This window comes from Dermochelys coriacea, chromosome 26 (genome assembly GCF_009764565.3).
Source record: "Dermochelys coriacea isolate rDerCor1 chromosome 26, rDerCor1.pri.v4, whole genome shotgun sequence".
Taxonomy (NCBI): Eukaryota; Metazoa; Chordata; order Testudines; family Dermochelyidae; genus Dermochelys; species Dermochelys coriacea.
In genome coordinates, this window is record NC_050093.1 from 5,561,602 (window position 1) to 5,585,649 (window position 24,048).

The 24,048-nt window shown below is 50.0% G+C and overlaps 2 protein-coding genes across 21 annotated transcripts in view; one reads left to right on the plus strand and one right to left on the minus strand.

The window, feature by feature from the left end:
* FHIP2B (FHF complex subunit HOOK interacting protein 2B) overlaps positions 1 to 14,494 on the plus strand; it is a 30,280-nt gene extending 15,786 nt beyond the window's left edge. For 3 of the 11 annotated variants that reach the window (XM_043503221.1, XM_043503220.1, XM_043503222.1), the window contains 14 exons: positions 1,185 to 1,289; positions 1,798 to 1,947; positions 2,982 to 3,215; positions 3,399 to 3,595; positions 4,259 to 4,367; positions 5,615 to 5,691; positions 7,127 to 7,322; positions 8,063 to 8,232; positions 8,315 to 8,452; positions 9,378 to 9,468; positions 9,842 to 9,985; positions 10,741 to 10,881; positions 11,143 to 11,243; positions 11,666 to 14,494. In XM_043503221.1, coding sequence (XP_043359156.1) covers positions 1,185 to 1,289; positions 1,798 to 1,947; positions 2,982 to 3,215; positions 3,399 to 3,595; positions 4,259 to 4,367; positions 5,615 to 5,691; positions 7,127 to 7,322; positions 8,063 to 8,232; positions 8,315 to 8,452; positions 9,378 to 9,468; positions 9,842 to 9,985; positions 10,741 to 10,881; positions 11,143 to 11,243; positions 11,666 to 11,771 — 1,959 coding nt within the window. In that variant the 3' untranslated portion in view covers positions 11,772 to 14,494. The remainder of the gene's footprint in view (positions 1 to 1,184; positions 1,290 to 1,797; positions 1,948 to 2,981; positions 3,216 to 3,398; positions 3,596 to 4,258; positions 4,368 to 5,614; positions 5,692 to 7,126; positions 7,323 to 8,062; positions 8,233 to 8,314; positions 8,453 to 9,377; positions 9,469 to 9,841; positions 9,986 to 10,740; positions 10,882 to 11,142; positions 11,244 to 11,665) is intronic. The other 8 variants (XM_038384562.1, XM_038384563.2, XM_038384564.2 and 5 more) reach the window with 6 other exon arrangements.
* Positions 268 to 23,230, minus strand: NUDT18 (nudix hydrolase 18). 10 transcript variants are annotated; one of them, XR_006277202.1, is made up of 8 exons: positions 22,573 to 22,768; positions 22,091 to 22,537; positions 18,683 to 18,896; positions 17,359 to 18,061; positions 16,832 to 17,012; positions 14,693 to 14,751; positions 788 to 870; positions 273 to 375 (listed from the first exon to the last, which is right to left on the minus strand). XR_006277202.1 is itself a non-coding variant. In XM_038384568.2 (5 exons), the coding sequence occupies exons 2-4, from the start codon at positions 22,247 to 22,249 to the stop codon at positions 17,364 to 17,366; spliced, it is 981 nt and encodes a 326-aa protein (XP_038240496.1). In that variant the 5' UTR covers positions 22,250 to 22,251; positions 23,113 to 23,230; the 3' UTR covers positions 16,536 to 17,012; positions 17,359 to 17,363. The 10 variants fall into 10 exon arrangements, 5 of the variants coding, with proteins under 5 accessions (XP_038240496.1, XP_043359166.1, XP_043359164.1 ...); XR_006277200.1 differs by having other exon boundaries at positions 268 to 870; XR_006277201.1 differs by lacking the exon at positions 14,693 to 14,751 and having other exon boundaries at positions 274 to 375.
* Between the last annotated feature and the right edge of the window lie 818 nt (positions 23,231 to 24,048).

Consider the following 24,048-nt stretch of genomic DNA (forward strand, 5'->3'; position numbering starts at 1 on the left):
TTTGCTGATGTGAGCAGTGTTTACTCAGGAGAGTAGTCTCATTGTGCTCCATGATTGAGACTTGCAGGATCAATCCTTTGATTTGCAGGAAAGAAGTGTTTTTTAAAAGGACTTTATCAGAGTAAATGTCAAAAGCTAAAAAATTATAACTATACTAGCCTATGTTACTAATAATATCTTGGCTTATTGTGCTATAAATGATCTTTTTTTCCCCCAAACACGAAAACAAGCAAACAGTAACTGGAAATATTAGTCTTTATTGTATGTTTATAAAAATCAGTTGCATTCAGTACTGTCTTCCCTTTATCTCTACTATGATTCATTCTTGCTTGTTTTTTCCATTTCATCATGTTGTAGGACTGATGAATAACAAACCTTTTGAAAATGAAAAAATAATCTAATTGATTTTTTTCACCACAGGGCAGCTGAGAAGCTTAATTTATTAAAGTGAAGTTCATTAAGCAATATAAATTAATTAATAATGTTTGTGAAACACTGTGAGAGCCTTAAAAGGTACATGAGAAGGACAAAGCATTATTTATTTCTGCTGTTAGGGTATTTTTATGCATTGTGCTGAGCTGGGATAGTGATCTAAGTCTGGTCAATTTCACTGCTGTTTCTAGTCAGTTTTTCAATGCTCCAATGATGGTTTTACAGTGCTGAAGGGAAATATTTACTTCCTAAACCAAATCAGTTTTCGCTTATGTTTGGGTTGTGAAAACATGTGTAATAAAACCTAGGTATTTGTCTTAATGTTATCCCAGAGCATTCCCTTTAATTTTCTCACAGTTCAGCTGGACTCCAGTTTGTTTCTCTCACGCTTTCTTGATGGTTGCCTGAAGCAGGGACAGTGTAGCCATACCAGATTATCTGATGATAGAAAAGAGATAAAATCAATAATAAATTGAATCTTGTTCTCCAAGAGCTTCAAAACCCTCTGTTCTTGGAATTTTCCTGCCCATGTAAACTTGAATACCCTTGTGGCGTTTTCGCCTTCTGCACTAGCTGGAGTATATAGGGTGCATATGGCTAAATGTTTGCAGCTCTTACCTCTGTCATGTTCCATACATTCGCTATCTATCTGTGGCATAAGGATTGGCTCAGACACTTTGTATCATGTTTCCTGTGGCACTGAAGGGGAATATTACTTAACTGACAATTTACTTCTCTCTCCTTGCTCTCAGTATCCTCCAGGCATGAGGCAGCAGGTGTTCCTCTTCTTCAGCAGAGTTCTGGGACAGGTGCAGCATCCACTGTTGCACTATCTGAATGTGCACAGACCTGTTCAGGTGAGCGCTGCTTCTGCTTTCTCTTTGGCTTGTCATAGCTGCTTTCTGAGCTGTCTTACTGCAGACAGTGTAAAGTGTGCTCCTTGCAGCGCTCGCCCTACCTTTCCTCACTTAGTGGTATGATGGCCTATGTTTCTGATGAGCAATGATGTTAATGTAGACCCCATGGAGGGCCAGGTTCCCCAGTGCATGCACCTGGTGCAATGTACACCAGTGCAGAGTGGGTATAAAATATGACCGTTCTGATACCCAATTGATAGTGGTGTAAATCGCTATACACGGTTCAGGGCAATGATGAATACTTTGCTTTAATATTACTTTGCCACAATGTGGGCTATTGCCTGCTCTTTTGTATATCAGTGTCTGTATGACTGATACGGGCACATATTCCTGGGGAGTGTGCCCAACAGCCTCTAGTGAGGAGGGAAGAATGCCCATCCCCAATACCAGCAAACCCCTTTCAGCACTGTTTAAGCTCAAGTCTACCCCCTCTTTTATTACTGTGAAGGCTGACCCCGCCCTTGTCCTTCCACAGAAGCTCCTTCAGTTCGGCAGTGATGCGCTAGGCTCTGCTAGTGAGAAGGAAGAAGTACAGTTTGCTGCTGTTCTGTGTGCAAAGATCAAGCAGGATCCTGCTCTGCTCACGTATATTCTGGAGGTAAGGAGCCCTCACTGGCACCTGCATGCCATCTCTTCCTTACAGCAAGGCATTGGCCACTGCTGGAGGCAGGCTTCAGGGACCAATGGGCTGATCTGCTAGGGTATGATTGCACGATTGTCTGAATAACGGGATTTCCACAGGGTAGCAAGCAGTTGAATCTCACCTCCATATATCACGGACATTGCCTCAGTGCTGCATGCCCAGGGATGATGCTGAGCTCCTTCATAGTTGAAATCTTGCTGGCTTCTTTAAAGTTAGGACAAATGTCTAATCTGGTGCTAGTCGTAACCTGAATCATTCCCATTTGACAGCTGTTTGGGGGGGGGGGGCCTGGGTGAAGCGAGTTTGGTCAATCTCAGTCCAGTTCCCAGTGAGCTGATGTTCCTGCCACGAAAATAGCTATTGTGGTTGCCACTAATTGGCCCTTGATTGGTAGTCTTAACAAAGAGACCAGGGGACATGGAGGCTCAGCACCCCTTTCCCTGGTGCGGGGGGTGGAGAAGGGGGACGTATCTCTCCCAGATGGCTTGATGGGATGTGTGAAGCTTGCTTTGTCACTGCTGTACCTGTTCTGTGACTAAAGGCTTCATTCTCCAGAGTCATGGATCAGGCAGTTTAGAGCGGAGGACTAGGATCTGGGATTCCTGGGCTCTCTTCTTAGCACTACCCCTGACCTGCTGTGTGACCTTAAACATATCTCTTCACCTCTCCGAGCTCCCGCATCTGTGGAATGGGGATAATATTTACTTCCCTACAGCACATCGGGGAGTTCTGAGGATTAATGTTTGCAAAGGGTTTTGAGATCCTCCATTGAAACGTGCTGTGTTGTTTTATTATCTGCTTAGCTGAGCATTTCTGGGTGTTTTTGCAGTATATACATATCTAGGTATGTTCGGGTACATATTGCACCTATCTAGCTTTCTTGGTATTCGCTGTCTGTACCTGGGATCAGTCCCATTTGTGTCAATGCTGGAAGCACTATTGCAATGATGCTAACAGCGCTCTCTCTCTCCTGTCTCTGTATTCTCAAGGGCAAGAATCTTCTGACTGGGAGCCCACAGGGAGATGCCGGCAGCAGCCAGGAAGAGAGCTTGGCTACCAACGGGGCCCTAACTGCATCTCCTGAGCCGGACAGAGAGAGCTCCGTGTGTGATGCACCCTGCGCTAGCCTGGCAGGAAAACCAAAGAATTCTGTCTCCAGCTCCTCCCCGCTGAGAAAGGAAAACAATCTGATCACTTCCTTAATCAACTTGTGCAAGAGCCAGGTACCGACATGGGGCAGGGGACAGCAGAGGGGTGCCAGGTGGCGAGTAGGGAATGATCCTGCCTGTCAGTGGGATAGAGCAGGTTAGCGTCAACCTTGGTGTTCCATTCACCCATGAGCTGGGGAGGGGAATAGACAGGGTTGGTGCTGTAGTAACACCTCTCTCTCTCTCTCTCCCTGGCAGAAGAGCAGGGTTGCTCTAAAAGCTCAGGAAAACCTGCTGCTTCTCATGAATGTCGCTCAGCAGGCAGCTGCCACGTACCTGGTACAGAACAGCGCCCTGTGCTGTCTGGTCACTGATCACCTGTGTGACCTGTACAATGCCGTCCCTACTTCAGCCGACCCTGCAGATATCCTCTCCCTAGAGAGAGTCAGCTGGAGGTAGGAAGTTGATGGGTCTAGGAAGATAATGAGAGCCGGGGGTAAATCTATTCCCAGCCTCACTGCAAGGGAATGACCCTACCAGCTTTCACTCCTGGGCTTCTCCCTGAAAGTATTGGGCCCAGAGAAGACTAGTGAGATGTGTTCTGCAGGGACTGCACCCAGGCTTCCCTGGACCTTGGCAGGATTGAGCACCTCACAGGCATGGGTACATAGTGAGGCCTGCTAGGCTGTGGTATCATCTCCAAGGGGGACTGTGGGATGGTTCAAGCTAGGACTGGGTAAGTCCCTGGAGAACAGCGACAGTGTGGTGTCTGCCCTGGCTCACTGGGTACAGTCTAGTAGAGGTCCTCCACCTCTTCCCTACAGGGACCCCCTTCCCACTTAGCAATATGGGAAGAGCAGGGTGGTCACCACCACCACCCTTGGTGGATCATGACCCCAAAGGAGAGCTGCTGGCCTTGTTGCTCTCTCGGGTGTTTTCCATCTGTGTTGTTCTATGCTGTATGGGCCAAGTGAGGATGTTGAGAGAACCAGCAGTTTCCTTCACTGCTGTCACTCCAGAGAGGAGGCTTCCCTCCCCCGCAAACATACTGTAGCCCTTGGATGATGCTTTGGAGTTGATTCCTACAGTGTCCTTCACCCCCTTTGATCTCTTTGCAGGTTGCAGAATAACTCCGCCGATGAGGCCTCCTTCCCTGGAAAGGGGAGCCTGGATGCTTTCTTTAGCTGGTTAGATTACTGTGATCACCTCGTGAAAGAGGCCCACCCGGTAAGAAATAAGTGATTCCTCCCCATTGCTTATTGTCTTAGATGAGCATTCCCATCTCCTCTGCCTCAGAGGGTGCAAGTCTCTCTCTCTCTCTCTCTCTCTCTCTCTCTCGAGAGAGAGAGAGAGAGAGAGAGAGAGAGAGAGAGAGAGAGAGAAATACACATTTACATATGTGGGGAGCCTGATATTTAAGGAATCCTAACTGGAAGTCTTAGCCCAACCCTAGATGCAGTTTTAGGCACCTCCAAAGAGCCACTGATTTACAAGAGTGGATTGGAAACTGGCTGAGTTACGCTCGTCCCACCTACAGCTAAACATTTTGTGCCCTTCACCAGATGAGCTGCTGGCAGTGGAGTTAGACTGCTGCAGCTTAAGCCAGCCTCACTCATATCTCTGCTAGAACTCAGGCCAGGCCACCTGTTTTCTTCCTGTATTTAATAGACAGCCTCATTAGGCCACTACTGATGGACATACGAGCCATGGATGTGATGGTAGATGGGCCTTTGGGAACCAAACTGTGCCTTGTCTTATGGCTAAAATTCTCCTTGGAGAAGACAACCTATGGTGCCTTTTTGAGATCCACCAACTTCAGTGGCTCCTGGACTATTACATCCTGGCTTTTGTGGCTTGGATTTTGGGTTTGCCACATGTCCTGAAATGTGTTAGGACAGCCTCAGTTTCATCTGGTCTGTTTGAGAGTCCAGCTTGCCACGCGATCTCTTGAAGATCTCTGTGAAACTGCATCAGAGTACGATGATATTGCAATCCTTGTGTGATATTGTGAAGCTCACCGTGATGCATCATTGCCACACATAGCTGCAAGATCACAACATGCACTTGCTAAGGTCGCAACAGGATTATTTTGTCCATACGGGGATGTGTTAAACGGTGGGAGCCTTCCTGGATGACCCCAATCTAGTGGTTTGTGGTTGAACCCATTTAAGAAGACCCCAGCACGTTCTGTCTCCATCTTCTAGCTATCAGGAAATGCTTTCCTTTAATTGGAGTGCCTGGATCACTTGGTTCCAGGGTCTCTGTGTGTGCAAGAACCACACAGCAGGTGTCAGCCCTGGCCAAGGAGTGACGTGGCAGTCGCTCCCCATGTATGTCAGTGACCCCACCATGCTGAGAGAAACTTTAAGGAGCAGCAGAGTCTCTGCTCTTGTCATGCAGGAAGAAACTAGGGGAGTCGTGGGAATATCAGGCAACTGGTAGCTCGTTACTGACTCTCTATTTGTGACCATCAGGTAGTTGCAGATGCTGTAACGGAGGCCATTGGTGAAAAGCTCTTCCAGGGGATTCTGCAGCCACAGCTCTTGCAGATGTGAGTACATGTGTCACACAGGCTGAGGGGCCAACTCGCTGTTCACCAGCTTCCTGTGTAAACTGGGGTCGGGGGGATGTCCATGGTGTGAGGCTGAGCTGGTCTGGCACCCACACCAGGCATGAGAGGGAGGGAAGTGGGTTAGTCTTGTGGTGAAAGTAGGGATTGGGGAGTCTGGACCTCTGGGTTCTGTTTCTGGCTATGGCAGCAGCTGGTGTTAAACGAGTCACTGCTTTGGTGCCTCAGTTTCCCCATCTGTAGAATGGAGTTCATGCTGCATTCGGGCTTGTGAGGCTTAAATAATTCCCATTGGAAAAGTGCTTTGTGATCCTGGGATGGCAGGTGTGGTAGATAAGAGGAGTGCATAGCACTCCCGCGAGGAGTCAGCTCCCCAGCCACGTGCATCCCTTCCAAACTTTTGTGAAAGTTAGTCTGTCTTAAAAAAAAAAAAAACAAAAAAAACAAAAAACACACCACTTCATACACTGTAGTGTAAAAGCCAAACACCTGCCGGCATAATGGAACATTCCACTGGCGGGATTCTAACCTTGTCTGCAAGCTGGGAAATTTGAGTCTGGGAAGCAGAGAAAGTTCAATAGAGGGAAAGGTGGGAACATCTGAGCATACGGGTGTAAAATAAAATGGATTAAGGGAAGAATCAGATCTCCTCTGTCACAGGGAGTGTTTTTGGCACAGTTTTCTAATGCCTTTAGCTGTCATTTGAAGCGATGTGCCTTATTTTGTCCACGCTAAGAGAGGGAAGTGCTGAGGCCAGTGGTTGGTTCTAAGCCTTCTCCTGCAGCTCGTAGAGCTGGTGCGCTGCTCAGGGACCTCCACAGGCAGGAGTAGAGCTGGCCCCTGACAAGTTGGAGTTTCACACTTGGCTCTGCATTTCCAGGCCTTTGGTATTATTTTGGACTTTTTTCTGTCCCTGCATAATAAACTCCCACACTCATTACACCTGAACTGCCCAGTCTAGCCTCTGGCTTTGGTATTTCCTTGATCCACTTCATACGCCTTCCATCTGCTGCAATTGCCCATTCGTATTTCTAAAGAGAGACTTTCTCCTTGTGAGCTGGAGTAGGTGGCTTTCCAGATATCACTCTGCATTATTTTCACATTGCTCTTAGTGTCCCAGAGACGGTGACATCTTAGGGTCTGAGCAAAGTGCTGAGTCCTGGGTTCTGTTCCCAGCTCTGTCACTTTCTGTCTCCATGCCTTAGTTTCCCCATCCATCAATGGGGACAGTGCTACTGGCCCACCACGGGGCAGAGGGCTGGGGTATAGAGCTTTATTTGTAAAGTCCCTAGAGGTCCTTGGGTGGAGATGTTATCTTTAGAGCACACAGTTCACTGTGCTGCGTGTGTGCTCTGAGCAGCTGCACGGAGGTGTGCAGCAGTAATTACTTTACTTTCCCTCTGCCATTATTTGACAGGTCTGAACTTGGCATCCTCACCTCTACTGCAATGCTGACCGCCATGGTGAGGCAGATCAGTGCTTCTGCCCTGCTCCGGGAACTGGTGACATTCCTGCTGGGCACGGAGAGGCAGCCAGAAGCCATCACTGACTCTCCACAGCAGCACCTCCTACGCTCTCAGCTGATAGAGCATTGCAACCACCTGTCTGATGAGGTGAGGCTGTGTCTGCATGCAGAGCTGCCACCTGCAGCCTCCCATAGTTTGCGCCCCCTTTTCCCTTTCCTGTGGGACCCCAGACTCAGCTCTCATTAGCTAAACTCCCTCTTGGAATTTCAAGGGGGGGACCATGTCCAGACCTAAGGCCCTGCTCCCTTGAGATCATTAGTGATGTTGTGGCACCTTGGTAGGAGTTGAGGTGTCCTGCCTTAGTTCCAGGCCAGGTTATTGTATTTGGTCTCCTTAAATTCCCCAGGCAGTTTGTCAGATACAGGATTTTTCACTCTCGGCCCTGAGCAGTCAGGCAGTGTTGCTGTGTGATGGCTTTGGGATATTAATAATTGATACAGTATCTCTCATATAGAAAGATCCCAAACCACTTCAAACACTCTGGATTTACTGCACCTGTGGAATGCAGCCACCTCTGGGGTGCAGCGCCACTGTACAACAGTAGAATGCTGGGGCAAACCCCTGCTCCTATCAGCCATGCTATGAAATCTTTAATGTCCTCACCCAGCAGACAGGATCCCTTGCTTTTAAGGTCTCCTCTGAAAGACCCTCCCCAGCTAACTGCATGGGAACTCCGTGCATCAACCCTGGAAGGGATTATGATCTGATGGCCCTGCAGGGAGTGCTGGGCTAGAATGGTAGTGGTGGTTATGTTTTAGTGGTGAATGCTTTTTGGGGGAAGTTTTAAAGACCAGTCCCACAACTGACCCCTGGTTCTGTCCCTGTAGATCAGCCTCGCTACCATGAGGCTGTTTGAGGAGCTGCTCCGGAAACCCCATGAGCACATTGTGTACAGCCTTGTGCTGAGAAACCTGGAGGAGCGGAGCTACATCCTGCACAGCCAGCCAGGGCAGGAGGAGCGGAGCACCCATGAGCAGGACCATTGCGAGGACACATTGTAAGTGGACAGAAGCGGGAAGCGCAGAACCTGGTGGGCACAAGCTAGGGCTGCAATGTAACGCCTGTTCCTGGTCTTGCAGGGAGCTGGAGGAAGATCCCTATTTCACTGATGAATTTCCAGATATAGGCTTCCGGACATGTAAAAAGCCAATGCCATCCTCCCCCCGGGGGCCTGCCAGGCCTAATGAGAAGACAGACGTGAATGAGATTGTTCTCAGGTAGGGCTGCATGAGCTAAGAATCACGAATGATAGACCATGCACTCAATGTCCAGCACATATGTCTCCCCTCCACAGACTAGCTCACGGCTTTGGTCCAGCCAGAAGGGTGGGGTGGCTTTGGGGAACTCAGTGCAATTCCACAGCAGCCCTGGCAGCAAGGACTGGGTGAATCCCCACTCTGTGACAGCTGCTCTGGGAGCCCCTGCTCCAGCAAGGGCTCTGGGGACTGGTAGGCTCCCTGCTCCAGGGAACATGCCTGGGCTGGGAGGTCTGGTAGTTAATTTCAGGAACACCTTATTTGCTGTTTGGAATGAAAGCAAGTTCAAAAATAACCAAACTTGTGAAAAACCAAAACTCAGGGAGTTGGGTCAGCTTGCATCCTGCCCAACCCAGAAGCCTTCCATAACAGGCTAGAGGCGTCTCCTAGACCCTTTCCCATATTGGTAGCCATGAGAGGGGCCCATCCAACCCTCTGGCTCACATAAATTGGGCTTTTACTTTGAACTGCAAAGGAAGACCCCACACGTGCTCGTTGTTGGGCATCCCATCTACGGACAGTGTTTTTCTGGTACATTGTTACCAGGAGACCAGCCCTAGAGCTTTCACTAGCCTAAAGCTAATGGGCATTGGCTGTCCAGCCTCCCTAGAAAGCTTGGAACATCTTACCTAGCCAGGGCTGGGTAGCTTCAGGACCAGCAGTAACACAGAGAATGACAGAAGGATAATCTGATGGTAGGTTTCATGGGGTATGCTGGTGCCTTATTGGGGAGACCACATTAGGAGCTGGGATATCAGTCCCTGTAGGCCAGGCACATTCTGCATCTGCTGCACTCACTCCTCCCACCCCGCCCTGGGCCGGGGCAACATCAGCATAGGGGAAGATTTGCGTTGAGTACCAGCTCCTGTTGGCTTCTCTCTTTCAGCTTCCTGGGCCTTGTTCCTGACGAAGCAAAGACCTCCTCCTACGTGGAGGAGGCAGGATACGACACCTATGTGCACGATGCCTTAAGGCTGGTAGGTCATTGATGGGGAGCCCCGTGCCCCCTAAATTCTCTGTTGCCCCCACCCCCCATCAGAGCTATCCTACCTGCCACACACAGCACTCAGTCTGCCCTCCTGTTTGTGCCAGACCTGGCTGAGATTGGGTATACCCACTGCTCAGACAGGGTGGCCAGTAGGGTTTCAAAGTTTTTCTTTTCCCTCTCAGGCTGGGGATTCCCTGTCCCATTCCAAGTGGAGACATAATGCCTTTGATCTTTAACAGTGCCAGCTCTTGCCAGTGCACCTGTGCTGCCTCCCACACCCAGCCTAGTTTTAGAGTTAAGAGCACATTTGAAGTCTGCTCATAATTGCAGAGAGCACTTTGTCCTCACGTTGCTTGTGTCAGTTTCAGCAATGCTCCACTAACATATCCTCATGGCATTGGCCTCAGGCACCAAAACCTCTGGAGTCCTGTGACCCACAAGCAGTGTTTTATGAGGGCCACTTCCTGAAGGTGCTGTTTGACCGTATGACACGGATCCTGGATCAGGTAAGGTGAAAACTGCAGCCTTGTTTTGAGCCTAGGAAATCTTAGTCCTAGCCTGTCCTCGCTAGGAGCTGTTGCGGCAGCACTCTTTGCTGTACTCTGCTGGAGGCAGGGCTTCCTTTTTGGGGTAACCAGTGAGCACCTAGCCATTCTATAGGAAACAAAGGTATCAGCTAGTGACCACAACACAGGACTGCGATCCTTGATCCTCTCCCCTGCCCCCCCCAGGCTTCGGCCAAGTTGATGGGGAAATGCATCTGTTGAATTGAAGCTGAGCCTCACGTGTTCAGCTTTGTAGACCTTGGTTACTGTGACTTCTGTGACCCTGCCAGTGGCCTGCAAAAGCAGATAGGAGCCCCAGTCACCATCAAATTAGACTGTAAGCTCTTGGGAGTAGGCCCTGATCCTGATTAGGGTTTGTGGGTGCTCCTGTAATACCAGAGATCTGCTCACTGGAAGGTAGTTCCAGGCTCTTATTTTCCTATTTCTAAAAGAATGAGAGGGACACGAACCAAAGACAGAGTCCAAGCCAGGCTGCCCCTACTACAGGGGTTCTCAAGGTAATTACTTAGGAGGTTGCAAGCTGGCAGCCTCCACCCCAAACCCTGCTTCACCGCCAGCATTTATAATAGTGTTAAATATATAAAAAATGTTTTTAATTTACAAGGGGGGGGGTCACCAATACAAAAGTTTGAGAACTGCTGCCTCTGGGAAGGCCCTACAAGGGAGCGATCTCATATTTTGTCTATGTTCTGCAGCCCTACGGACTGAACCTACAAATGACATCAGTGCTGTCCCGCCTGGCCCTCTTCCCGCACCCACACCTCCATGAATACCTCCTGGACCCCTACCTGAACCTCGCTCCTGGCTGCAGGACGCTCTTCTCTGTACTCATCAGGGTAACTTCTCCCCATGCCAAGTCCTTGATGGGGCATAGGGATTCATGTAGATGTTAGTGTGCAACGTGGGGGGAGAGAGATCAGAAAACTGCAAAAATAAGCCCCTCACCCTTGTGTGAAGCTGCCAGCACCTGTAGGCTGAGTGGGTCCAGAGTAGAGTCCTGGACTCAGGGAAAGGATGTATGTATGGAGTGCTCTGAACCCAGAGCTGCAGGGGGCACCTCTCCACCTGCAGGGAGCTAATTCTCACCTCCTCCCTAGGTGATTGGAGATCTGATGCAGAGAATCCAGCGGGTGTCTCAGTTCCCAGCCAAGCTGCTGTTGGTCAGGAAACAGTTAATGGGGATGGTCCCTGAAGAGCAGTAAGTGCTTGTACTTGTCTTGGGGTGCCATCAACTGGTGCCCTGCAGCATGTGTAACGAAGTGTATCTGTCTTAGCAGACATTAACCCTCAGGGATATGATACCCTTTAATACCAAGGAAACTCCCCTCATCTCAGCACAGGGCCCCACTCCAGTGTGCTTGATACATTTGGTTGGCAGGGAACTAAGCATGAGCAGTCTCAGGGTTGTCTGGTAACACTCCTGCCCCATGCAACAAGCCCCAAGTTGTGCTAAGCTTTCTGGGACAGACAGGAGAGAGGCTGGGGCACTGGCTCCACCCTTCCCCTTCTGCATGGGATCTGTTGGGGTGGTGGAACATCCTGCTCTCCAGGCAAGGGAGCTAGCACCTCCCTTCTCCCACCTGTGCAGAGCACTCAGCATTTGCTTCGGTTCCCTTGTAGGATGGATCACATGACCCTCTTCCAGGGAGTGGTGGTGCTGGAGGAGTTTTGTAAGGAACTGGCAGCCATCGCCTTTGTGACGTTCGCCCCCGAGAGCCCTCCATGAGCCCTGCTTCCTGGAGAGAAGACCCAAATGCAATGCCAGCAGGTGCTGCTGGAATGGGGAGATTAGTGCTCCGTGGCTCAGGGGAAGGTAGCACCATTCCCCATCTGCCTTAGCTGAGACCTTCCTGTATCACTGGCCTCTAGAGAACATCTGACTCCCCCCTGCGCACAGCTTACCACACTCAAACTATCAACCAGCCCCTCTCCACAGAGCAGCAGGGAACCAGGACTCTGCAGCATCGCAACAGAGGGCGACTCCTCCAGACAGCCTCAACAACTCACTCAGGTTTGATGCCTCTCTTTCTGGGGGAAAGGGACTCTGCTTCCTACTTTCCAAAACCAATGATTTGGTCAAGTCATTGGTGGAAAGAACATGCTCAGAGTTCAACTCTCAAAGCTGGCTGGGAAAGCACTAGCTGCCAGAGCCCGCAATGTTCAGAAAGCAAGACTAGGGGTCTTGAGAGCCCTCCACCATTTCTGCCTCTTAGGATCAGAGTGATCAGCACCCACAATCCATGCTGCAAGATTTTTATAGCTCCTCTTCCAGGTGCCTATGGCTAGCAGGGGGGAAAGATCAGGGGAGTGTCTAAAGCCCTGTGGAATAGAGATCTGCATTGCACTCTCGCTACATAGGGCCCATTACAGTAGGAGTGCACTGTTCTTTCTGGTATCCTGGCAGTGGGCCCAGAATAGACTTCTAGGTAACTGTAGGTGAAGGAAGGATTCAGCACATTGCAAAAGTGGGTGCTAAATCAAACCACCACCACACTACTGGTCTTGTTTCTGGAAGGGTAGATTCCCAGGTGGAATCCATCCAGCCTCCTCCATGTAATGAACACAGGGCAGACACGGGAGCCAACCCCAACTTTCCTAACAGGGTGGTCATAAGGCTTTTCTTCAAGCCTTTAATCAAAGTGCAGTGTCTCCAGCTGGTGCGTTGCTGCACCTGGCCCAGCAGGGTCTATTAAAAAAACACCCTGAATATAAAATATGGACCTGGAAGCCTGCAGTCGGACTCCAGCCATGGCACTTACGACACCTTTCTGGGCAGGCGGCCAGCCTCACTCTCAGATCTTCCCTGTTCTCCAGCAGTCCAAAAGGGATGGAGGAGTAGGGATGCTGGGTAGCTTTGGGGTAAAAAGCATGTTCCCAACCCCAGCTGTAAGAGAGGAATAAAGAAGTGACTGGACCTACCTCCCAAATAGGTCCTGAGGCTTACTCCATTGGTTTTGACATGTTTGGGGATTCTGAGCAAAGCAAGGAAGGCACGATTAATGTGGCTGTGTGACAGACAAGTCCCACTGGGCCCTATGCGCTGCTGTCAGGGGGCTTTCTGTTAAACAAGATTTCATTTAGTCTGATGCTCTTGCTCAATAGTGATGGGGCCCTGGAGCAAGGAGGAAAAGTTCATTCTGACTTTGAACTGGCTCCAGTTGATGCTTTCCATATGGTCCAAGAAGAGCCACTGTGGCTCTGCCAGGCAGCCGAGACATGAAAGGTTGCTCCTTGTCCTCAGCAAACCTTTAGAGGCAGCGCTGCATTCCATCACGCTTGCAGTGCCTCAGCTCTGGCTGATCAGAAAATGGGACAGCAGCCCTCGGGCAGGTGCAGCTCTGCCCTGTCTTCCTGGAGGTAGGAAGGCGCTTTGCTTTAGTTCAGCAGGACTGAGAGTGAAGCAAAGCCTTGCAAAGCAACCTGCCTGGTTGTGAAAGGAAACTCAGAGCTACCTCGAGAGAGCAGGATGCTTCCCTCACAGATCCTGAAAAACAGCCGTTTGAGAAGCCAGGAGGGCTGGAGCCCAGCATCAGCTGAGTTCTCAGTGTTTCCCTATAATGGGCCAGATTCTTGCCTGATGTCAGGCTTCATAGCATCATTGACCTACACCAGCTGAGGATCTCACCCACTGCTTTCCTGGGTAGCAAGGATGAATTTGTGAAGTGCTATGGGAATGAAGTTAGTAATAGTCTTTTTATACCAGCAATATTACCCCATTTAACAGGGCTGTCTCTCTATTGATAGATATTCACACACCCTGCAGAATCCCAACATCTCCCTCTCTTCCCTTGGTGCACTTTGGAATGTAACAAACACTTCATCACAATGCAGCGAAAGGTCTCTGGTAACAAGAGTAGATACAAATTACAGTATTTGGGCAGTGCCTAGTACAATGGGGCCCCGATCTTGGTTGATCCCTAGGCACTACCATAATACATCTGATTAATAACATGCTGTTGGGGCAGCTTGTAAGCCTGGCAAATCTCATGACAACTGGGTTCTTGACATTGGGTTGGCAATGCACTATTTAACGTTAGTTCCTTGCCTGATAGAGCTTAACAGAGAAAGCTGTTTGTCCTAGAAAGTCAGGAGATCATTGGCCTTCAAAGACATTAAGTGATGCAGTATAGCTAAATATGCTGTAAGAATTATCTACAGAGGGGCTTGGTCTTGTGTTGCCTCTTAACAACCATGCACAAAGGTGTGTAGAGCTGGCTGCCTGGTAAATTTGGGTTTTGGAGTTATTTATAGCAACTGCATGTGGTAAGTGGGTACAATGAACTGGCAAATGTTACAGTACCATTTTTTTCAGAACTATGCACTTTTAAACTTATGGTGTGTGACGCAACCAACTGTAAAGTGTGTGCAGTTTAAGTCTGTACATATGTACCATGTACAAGTAACTTAACTCTTCCTGTGGCAATAAAGTGATATCTTGATAAACTTGAATCAGGGGGCTCCTTTTCCCTTTACAAACCTCTCCTAGCACAATTACAGTACATTCTTTTCCAGCTGCACCCTATCTTTTTAATGAGCTATCATCTCAATTAGAGGGACCTCGCTTCTATTGGCAGCTCTGCCACTGACTTGACAAGTTACTGCCTCTGTTCTCCATTTCCCTCCCTGTAAAAGGGTGCTAGTACTTACCCACCCTTGGAAGTGTATTACGGTCCTTACATTAAAATGCTTCCTGGCCTGTAGCAGGGCTGAAATACAAACACATGTAAGCACAAGGCAGACGCACTCTTTTGTGATACACCCTCTACACATTTTGTTGCTGACTGAACCTCAAAGCAAGCCTCCCTGCTTTGGGCGAGACTAATAACTGCTGTAAAAAAAAAAAAAAAAAAAAGCAAGGGAGAATGTGAATCCCTGGCACAAGGTTAGAGTGCAGAATCGGATATGTGAGCTGTGGCAGGAGACAGATGCCTGATGCAGTAGCACACGCAGCCCCTATACTGTTTCCTGAATATAGGTGGGGCTTGGCCTGATTTTAATGAGACACACATGTATTAAAGAGCAGGGCAGATTCCAACCTGAAAGGGCTATAGCTAAGATTTGCAGAGTGGACCAGTGACTTGGGGTGCCCACACCCCTTAAAGAACCCTGACCTTCAGGAAGGGCCAAGCAGCTGCCCTCTCAAAAATCAGGCCCATCTAATGTGGCTCAGACTAGACACCCACACATCACTGGGTGCCTCGGTCTGCAGACTTTACATGTCAGCCCATTTCTCTCAACTTGGGAACAGAGTCTACTTGGAGCTGCAGCTGGAACACAGCAACTGAGATTTTTGGAAACAGGGAACCTACCTTCATATTCAGACACCTACCTATGTGACCTGGTTTTCAAGGGTGCTGACTGAGCCAGCAGCTCCCAGTCACAGTAACTTCCCTTTGAAAAGCAGTCTCATACTTTCCCCCCTCCTTTCTCTGCTACCACCTGACCCAGTTATCCAGTCCAGAGTCCTCTGGTGCTCATTCGCCTTCCCTAGCATTCTCGTAACACGTTGTTTAGCTTTCAGGCTTAATATGAATATTGGCATCAGGCACAAAACTCTGGGTCAGTGAAGCCACTTGCTCAGAAATTTCACAGTAAACAACACTGGAAGGGACTCAAGAACAGACCGGAGGAGGAGGAGAAACGCATTCACCTGTCCCGCAGTGACCCTCAGGACTCCAGCCTGCACTCTGGAGGAGAGCTGTGTGAAATTTTTCAAGCAGGACTTTTTTTTTTTTTTTTTGATGGGGGAAAAAAATAATGCAGGATTCAGTGAATTGTTTGAGTTGAAAAAACTTTAAAACGTTTTAAAATTCTCCCAAACTTTGAATTTGAAACAACTTTTCATTTTCAAAATTTCCATTAATTTAATCAAAAATAAAAGTGTTTCATCCAGGCGCCCCCCCACATTGTTTTTATTTCCAACTTTTCAATTCATCAGAAACTTCATTTTTGGTTCAACCTGAAAAAATTTGTCAGAGGTGCCAGTGAACTGAACCAATTGCTTTGCCCAGTTCTGTTCTGGAGACTGCTCTAGTCCAACCCCCTTTCAGGCCATGCAGCAGAGGGAGGCCTCTGGTTCCCTATAAAAAATGAGAGCAGCTTGCCCAGCTGTGAAGCTAAAAGCTCTACAGAGACCAGCAAACTTCAGGCTCCATCCAGGTCCTAGCAGATCCACCTCTCGGTCCTGAGTGTAACTCCTGAGTTTTATTCCCAGCTCTGCCACTGACTGTGTGATTTTAAGCAAGTCACTTCCTTATTTGTGCCTTAGTTTCCCCAACCTAACATGGGAATGCTATCAGCCTTCCTTGGGTATGAGGCTTGGCTGTACATAAAGTACTTTGCATGAGAGGGCACCTTGTTTTTAGCCCCATCCCCAGAGCAGGGAGCAAAAGAAACAGGAATGTACTGCTGCCTTCCAACCGAGCCCAGCAGGCCTGACTGACTCATTCTCCACAGCACATTTGCCATGTCTAATAAAATTTGCATTATGCTTCCAAACACAGCCCTGCTTTAATCCCAGCAAGGAACAACATTCAACACTACAGAGAAACGGCCCTTTTTATTTCCAAGCTCCAGCTGTAAACAAGCTGCCTTGGCCGGCTCTCTGCATCCCACGTCGAGGACATACAGTACCATGAAAGGGAAGAGCCCCGGACACTGGAACTTCAGCTTTAGGAGCTGCAGTCTGCCCAAAGGTCACTTCAGGTCAAGTCCTGAAAAGTCACCCCCCCCATCGTGGTGCTGCGTGCCCCCCTCAGCTGGATGTAGTGAGGGGGTTCCACTCACCCTTCCATAACCATGCTGGGGAAATGGGTCTGCGGTTGGCAGCGGCTGGGTAGGATGTGCCCTGCGGGGAAGCCATGCATCGTTCTCGGGATGGCTGCGTGGGGACAGCCAATGGCCGTAATAGGGTGAGGTGTGTCCCATGCCCAGGGAAAGGTCTCTGAATCCAAGCTTCAATGAAACCCTGTGGGAGAAGAGCGAGAGGGCAATATTTAAGCATCAGCTCACCTGGCCCCGCGACACCTTCTCCATCCATGGAAATGGTGTAGCCCAACAGGCTTTTAGCAAGGGCTTACCTGGAATTATTATAGGGTTCGCTACTAACACCCATCACCCTAGTACATCAGTGAAAGAGGCCACCCAGCAGGTCCCAGTAAATGAACCCAGGACTAGGAGCAGGACTCCTGGGTTCTATTCTCAGCTTTGCCACCAATTTGCTTTGTGGACTTAGGCCATCCAGTCCCAGTTCCCCCATCAGTGAAGAGGGGAGCAGACCAGCCTTAGAGCGGGGCTCAGCCAGCATTGCTTACCTGTGTCAGTAGCTGTGAATTGGAACAACGGCCGAAGAGCTGAGCCTCTGGAGGATTCTACTTCTCAAGTTGCTCTCCTCGATCTTCCACCACTGGAAGCTCTCACCCTGCAGCTCTGGTGGCGTCTCCTGGGTGCTCTGGCCACCCTGCGTAACAGTGAGCAGCACATTGAAGCAAACGCCATCAGATTTCCCTGCATTCTTGCCCAGGTGCTGCAGCCCCAGGACCCCGTGGGCCCGGACAGTCACTTGCGGTAGCAGGCAGCATTCCTTCAGCAGCCTGCAGGCTGCTGCTTGGATGCTGTTTTGGATTTTGCAGGGGGAGGTGGTGCGGGCAGACACCGGCAGGTGCGGGGCCCCTACAGCACTCAGCAGCACCCACAAGTCACCGGCACCATTGGTGAACGTAGCCAGGAGCCTCTGGCAGATCAAGGCACAGGGCATCTCCTCCGGCAAGATCACTGGGTGGGATGGGCTGTCTCGGTATCGCACAGCAAGGTCCATAAGAGGCAGGATATCCCGAGCTCGCAGAGGAAGGGCAGGAGATTCTCTGTCCCACCACCTGGCTTGGAGGGATTCAGCATCTGCATCATGGGGTGCCTTCAAGGTCCCACCTAGGCAGAAAACAGAGCGTGTCTGGGCAGCAGTGCCTGGGGCACGGAAGGGGTTGACGGGGATGTTACATTTCTGCAGATCACTGGGTGCTAGAGGAGGGGGAGGGAGGAATCAAGCAGTTAAAGAGGCAGCTGGGGCTCTTTTCCAAGGAAGGAATGAGGATTTAGGGGTATAAAACATCCTTGGTTTTCCCTTCATCATCCCTACAATAGGCTGTAGCGCCATGGCCAGAGCTGGGAAACATGGAAACCTCCCACTCCACAGCTAAGGATGGAGTGGATGCAAGTACCACCACGCTACCACCACAGCTCTGCCAGTGCAGCCACATGAGCTGCAGCTCCCTCTGCTATTCCAGTCCTGGCTCCCCACTCACAGCCCCCCAGCCAGTTCTAACCCCTCCTGCACCAGAAGCAGTTTGGGCTCAGTGGGAAGTTATGGTGCAAGCCCAGCATAAGATGCCGTAGTGGGGAGGGTGCAGTAGGAAGAGAAGCTCCTCTGAGCGCCTTCCCTTTTCTTTCTGCTCAGAACTGGAGCCAGCAAGCTGGACACAGCCCCACACCGACACTCCTCCTTTGGCTAGCTCCAAGAGGCTCCTCTGCCTCTTGCCCCATGCACAGGGCTGAGCTTGCTGCCTGCAGTGTCCCCCGCAATCTTCACACATTTTAGTCCCCAAGCCCCACTGGGCGGGGGTAGGAGTAAGGGGGAAGCACCAGTTGGCCGAGCGAGGAAGACGTAGCGAATCCAGACGGAGCCTCTCTCTTCCACTGCCAGCAGGGTGAGAGGCTCACACTCCAGCCCCGTCTCCTCCTTCACCTCCCTCTTCATGGCCTCCAGGATGGTCTCATTGGGCTCCATCCTCCCGGCAGGCAGGTACCATGTCCCATAGCACTCGTGCTTGGCCTCCTGCATCATCAGCACCTCGTTCTAGGAGAGAGGGGAAAAAAAATCCCAGGTCACACAACATGGAGCCATCCCAATGGGCAGGGACAAGCCCCGTTCGGATCACCCAGCCGCATGGGGGGCACAAAAATCACAGGACCTTGTTCCCAGCTACAACAAAACTTAAGGCCTCCGCCAGACTTCCCTACAGGCCAATTCTCCAGTCTAGTTTTCAGTGTCCCAGGAGGTGTGGGTCCCACCGGTTTCCACGGGAACCTAAGAGGTGTCCTCCCTAACATGAGATCAGTTAGGAACCACCGAGTTCCTCCACACCGTTCACTATTGCGTATTTCTAAGTTTAAAATGGCCCAGGCAATATAACTGCTACCCCTTCCTTTGGAAGGGTACTCCACAGCCAGAGAGATCCCACCATCCAGCTTTTTCTGCTCCTCAGCCTACCCTACATTGCCCAGCCCAGCCCTTAGACTTTGAAAAAAGAAGATAAAGGAATGTTTTGGTTGGGTTTGTTTTTTTTTTTTTAAATGACAACAAAAACAGTTTTTAAAAACACACAGATACTTTCCCCTACAGAACATCTGCCATCAAACCCTTTGGATTCGCACATGACAACCAGAATGGCTAGAAACCAAGTCCAAACCAGGTGCAACATCTTTATGTGTTGTTTACACAACACCAATGGTATATGCACGTCAGGGCCTTAGAAACAGGCATTAGGTGTTGCCAGTAGAGCTATGCCAGCAAACCCCCCGAGTGGAGATGCAGATTATACTGGGAAAAAGGGGTTTTGTTGGTATATTTCATGCTTTTGCTGTCAGCAAAAGAAGCTCTCCTGGCAAAAGTATCTTTTTTGCTAGTAAGAAAAGGAGTACTTGTGGCACCTTAGAGACGAACAAATTTATTTGAGCGTAAGCTTTCGTGAGCTACAGCTCACTTCATCAGACACATTTGGTGGAAAATTTTCCACCGAATGCATCCGATGAAGTGAGCTGTAGCTCACGAAAGCTTACGTTCAAATAAATTTGTTCGTCTCTAAGGTGCCACAAGTACTCCTTTTCTTTTTTGCAAATACAGACTAACACGGCTGCTACTCTGAAACCTGTTTTTTGCTAGCATAACTGCATTTACACAAGGCCTTTTGTCAGCAGAGACATTCTGCAAAAAAACCAGGGGGAATAAAAATTGATTTAGAAAAATAAAATAAAGTTTTATTTAAATGAGATTTTAATTTAAATACATTTTTCTTTTTAATTATAAAATGACGATAGCCTATGATAAAGGCCTAATCTTACTCTGCTCTACTAAAATCATTTATATTAAATTAAAAATGGTATTGGGTATTACAAATTTGCTGCCATGTTTTAAAATAAAGTCAAACCACTGAAATAGTGGAAGTCACTGATGAAGCACCTGCAACCAGAGTTACCAAAGCTACGCCAGCTTTTGACAGCCTTTTATTTTAAGTAAATCATTGACTACAGCAGGTACAGAAAGAATATGTACTTCATTTCAATTAGTTCAGTTCAAACTTAAAAAACTAACCAGGAGTGGTAAAAGTATGAATGTTTGTCCCCCCTACTCTACGAATAAACACTAGGCATAAGGATGAGAGTGATAAGTTCTACGGTTTTGAAGGACATGGACCAGAAAAAGTCACTTCAGTTTACTAACAGATACTTCCTTTGTTTCGTAAACCAGTTGGTTTGAAATACAAAAAACTTGTTTTGATAAACTTTTTTTCCTGTTCCCGTTCCCAACTCATTTGAGGGAGTTTTATTTAACTAACAAAAAACAATTATAAAAATGTGTATTTTCACTTGAATTCCAATTTCCATCCAAGTAGAGCTTGACATAAATCACAAGTAACAAAATTAAATCCTCTAGGACAGTGTTTTTCAACCTTTTTGATGCCAGGGACCGGCTTGCTGCCTCCCTAAATTATGCCAGGGAGATCTCGGGGACTGGCACCAGTTCATGGACCAGTTGTTGAGAAACACTTTCTAGTACAGTAGAACCTCAGAGTTATGAACTGACTGGTGAGCTACACACCTCATTTGGAACTTGAGGTATGCAATCATCAGCAGAGACAGGAAAAAAAAAAAAAAGCAAATCAGAACAGTACAAAGTTAAAAGTAAATTACTAAAACTAAAGAAATTTTAAAAAAGGATTTGACAGAGTAAGGAAACTCTGTTTCATTTAAATCAAGATGGTTAAAAGCAGCATTTTTCTTCTTCATCATAAAGTTTCAAAGCTGTATTAAGTCAATGTTCAGCTGTAAACTTTTGAAAGAACAATCATAACGTTTTGTTCAGCGTTACAAACATTTCAGAGTTACGAACAACCTCCATTCCCAAGGTGTTCATAACTCAGAGGTTCTACTGTATAAGAAATGCCACATCATTCACCATTTTCTAAATAAAAAAATGTAAAAATTAAGAATTTAAATAATATGCATGTTAAGCGATAAAACTGTTTAAATATGGTATTCTCCTGGTTAGCAAAAAGAAACAAGTTTACTTAAAGGTTGTATTTAATTGCAAATCAGAGTTTTCATCACTACCAACCAAAGAGAATCAACCTTTGTTAGGAAAGTAACTAAAACATACATATGCAAAACCAGATTAAAACTTATCCTTTAAATTGAGGTTCCCAGCTGACTGATTTAAATCAATCCACCCTAGCAAAAAAAAAAAAAAAAAAAAACACCACACACCTCTAGCTGATGTTGCTATGCCAGCAAAAGTTTCTAGTGTAGACTTGCCTTGGTTGTTAAAGGAGATTTAACTGTGTTATTGGTAACACAGATAAGGAAGTTGGGTCTCATTCCATGTTCTGCTACTGACCCACTGTAATGTTGGGCAAGTCATCTCTTGTCTGTGCATGACTCAGTTTCCCCAAAGGTAACATGGAGAGACTACTTCCCCCCCCCCTGCACTTTTGTAAAAGTGCTTTGAAACAAAGCTGTTAAGAGGATCATACAAATGATCATTAATTTTTAAAAAACACAGGTCACGATTTTCCAGAGTGGCCAGTCATTCTGGGGACCCAAACTAAGAAAGCTCGAAGGAGCCCGATGTTCAGAGCGTAGCGTGCGTGCTCAGCGCTTTCTGGACTGTGGATGCTCACCCTGCAGTGGCTGGATGCCACGGTGATGGGCGCCAGAGGAAACCCCCCAGCAGTCACTCCGATTCCCCCAGCCAGTGCTCCAGGGACCCCTCACCTGGTCGTTGAGCAGGACAGCCAGGACGATGTAGCAGGCCGTCTTCCGCACTCTGACCGGGTGAGCGGGCACGGGGGCAGAGTCGTACCTCTCCTGCACCTCCCAACCCCGCCCGCTCAGCACGGCGTCCAGCTCCTCTGCCAGAGCGCCACAGGCCATGGCTGCAACACAGCAAACCCCACGGCTCAGTGGCACAAGGCGCAGCGACAGGAGGGCACCAGAGGGCTGTGGTGGCAGGGGAGCATGGTGGCCTGAGCGCCCACAAAGCGGGGCTGGGGGACCAGAGGGACCCAGAGAGCGGGAAGCGGGGGGGGGGGGCAGTGGGATGGGGGCTCCAGAAGGGCCGATCTCTCCCCACACCCAAATATTCAACTGCTCCTCCCCAGTCCCAGGCGGGTTTCTGGGCGAAGGCGGCAGGGAGGCTGAAACGCTCCAGCCCACGGGAGGCAGCTGGGGGGGGGGGGGGGGGCGAGAGGGGAAGGTTTGCTCCCAAAATATCCCCAACCCTCTGCACCGACACCTCTCTTTGGGGCGCGCAAGAAAAAAAGGGGGGCACCCCCGAGAGCGGGAGAGGGGTCAGAGTGTGGCATAGGGGAGGGGGGACGCGCTGAGAACTGGGACCTGGGGGGCAGAGAGAGGGGCCCCCTGGGAGCTGAGGGGACTTGGGGGGGAGGGCTGGGGGGCAGAGGGAGGGGCCTCTGGGAGCTGTGGGGCATGGAGGGGGGCCTGGGGGGCAGAGGGAGGGGCCCCAGGGGGCTGGGGGGGAGGCTGGAGCTGGGGGGTAGAGGGAGGGGCCCCCTGGAGCTGTGGGCATGGGGGGGGCCTGGGGGGCAGAGGAAGGGGCCCCGGGGGGGAGGCTGGAGCTGGGGGGCAGAGGGGGGAGGGGCCCCCGGGGGCTGGGGGGAGCTGGGGGGCAGAGGGAGGGGCCCCCGGGAGCTGTGGGGCATGGGGGGGAGGCTGGAGCTGGGGGGCAGAGGGGGGAGGGGCCCCGGGGGCTGAGGGGGCCCCCCTCCCCCACTTACTCGTCTTTCCCCGGCCGTTTCAGCTCCTTTCCCCGCCCACCCCGGAAGAGGCTGGCAGCTTTCCGCTCCCATTGGCCGGCCGAGATACCACGCTCACCTTCCATTGGGCGGGATCGCTTTCATTCAGGCTGCCCGCGGCCGAGAGGCGGAGCTGCTCCTTAAAGGGGCCGCGCGCCCACAGGGGTTGCACTGTTCTGGGGGCCTCCAGAGGGGCACGTGGCCACCCTGGCCCCCTGCCCTGGGGGCGCAGGGTCACCCCCGCCACCCCAGTGATCCTGGGTCCCCCTCCATGGGGAGGGGTAACAGCGCAGTGCCAGCTGCTCCTGGGGCATTGGCAGAGGGATGGGGCAGTGCCCGCTGATCCTGGGGCATAGCCCCATGGGCTGGGGATAGCCAGGTTACAGGGGGTAGCGTCAGCCTCAGGCAGGGCCTGCAGGAGCATCAATCACTCCGCGCTCAAATCCGAGAGCTTTTCCTCGCCCTTCTATGCCTGCCCTCCCTTTTCCTGGGGCTCCCCAGCTGGGGTTCTTAGGGGGTGAGGAGTGGGTCTGAAAACCCGTGGGCTCCCCCTGGCCCAGCACCCCGTCCTCCTTGCTGCAGCCATCACGCCAGGGACAGCATTGGCATCACTGCCCCCAGAAAGTGGGAGAACCAGGGCCTCGCAGCATCCCCCAAACCCTCATGCCTGCCATCTGACAACAGCCAGGACAGAGCTTCCTTGGTGTTAGCAGGTGAAGTCAGGGAGCTCAGAGGTACAGAAAGGGCACCAGCACCCTTTCCCCGCATAAGCTGTACTCATGAAATGACAAGTATCAGCACTGCCTAGCCCACAACAAGCAGGTCAGCCTCCCCCAAGCCCCCCACTCTATCCCCCCCATAAATCAACACACTCAATCATGTCTCGCCAACAGTTTATTGAGGATGACTTCTTTTAAC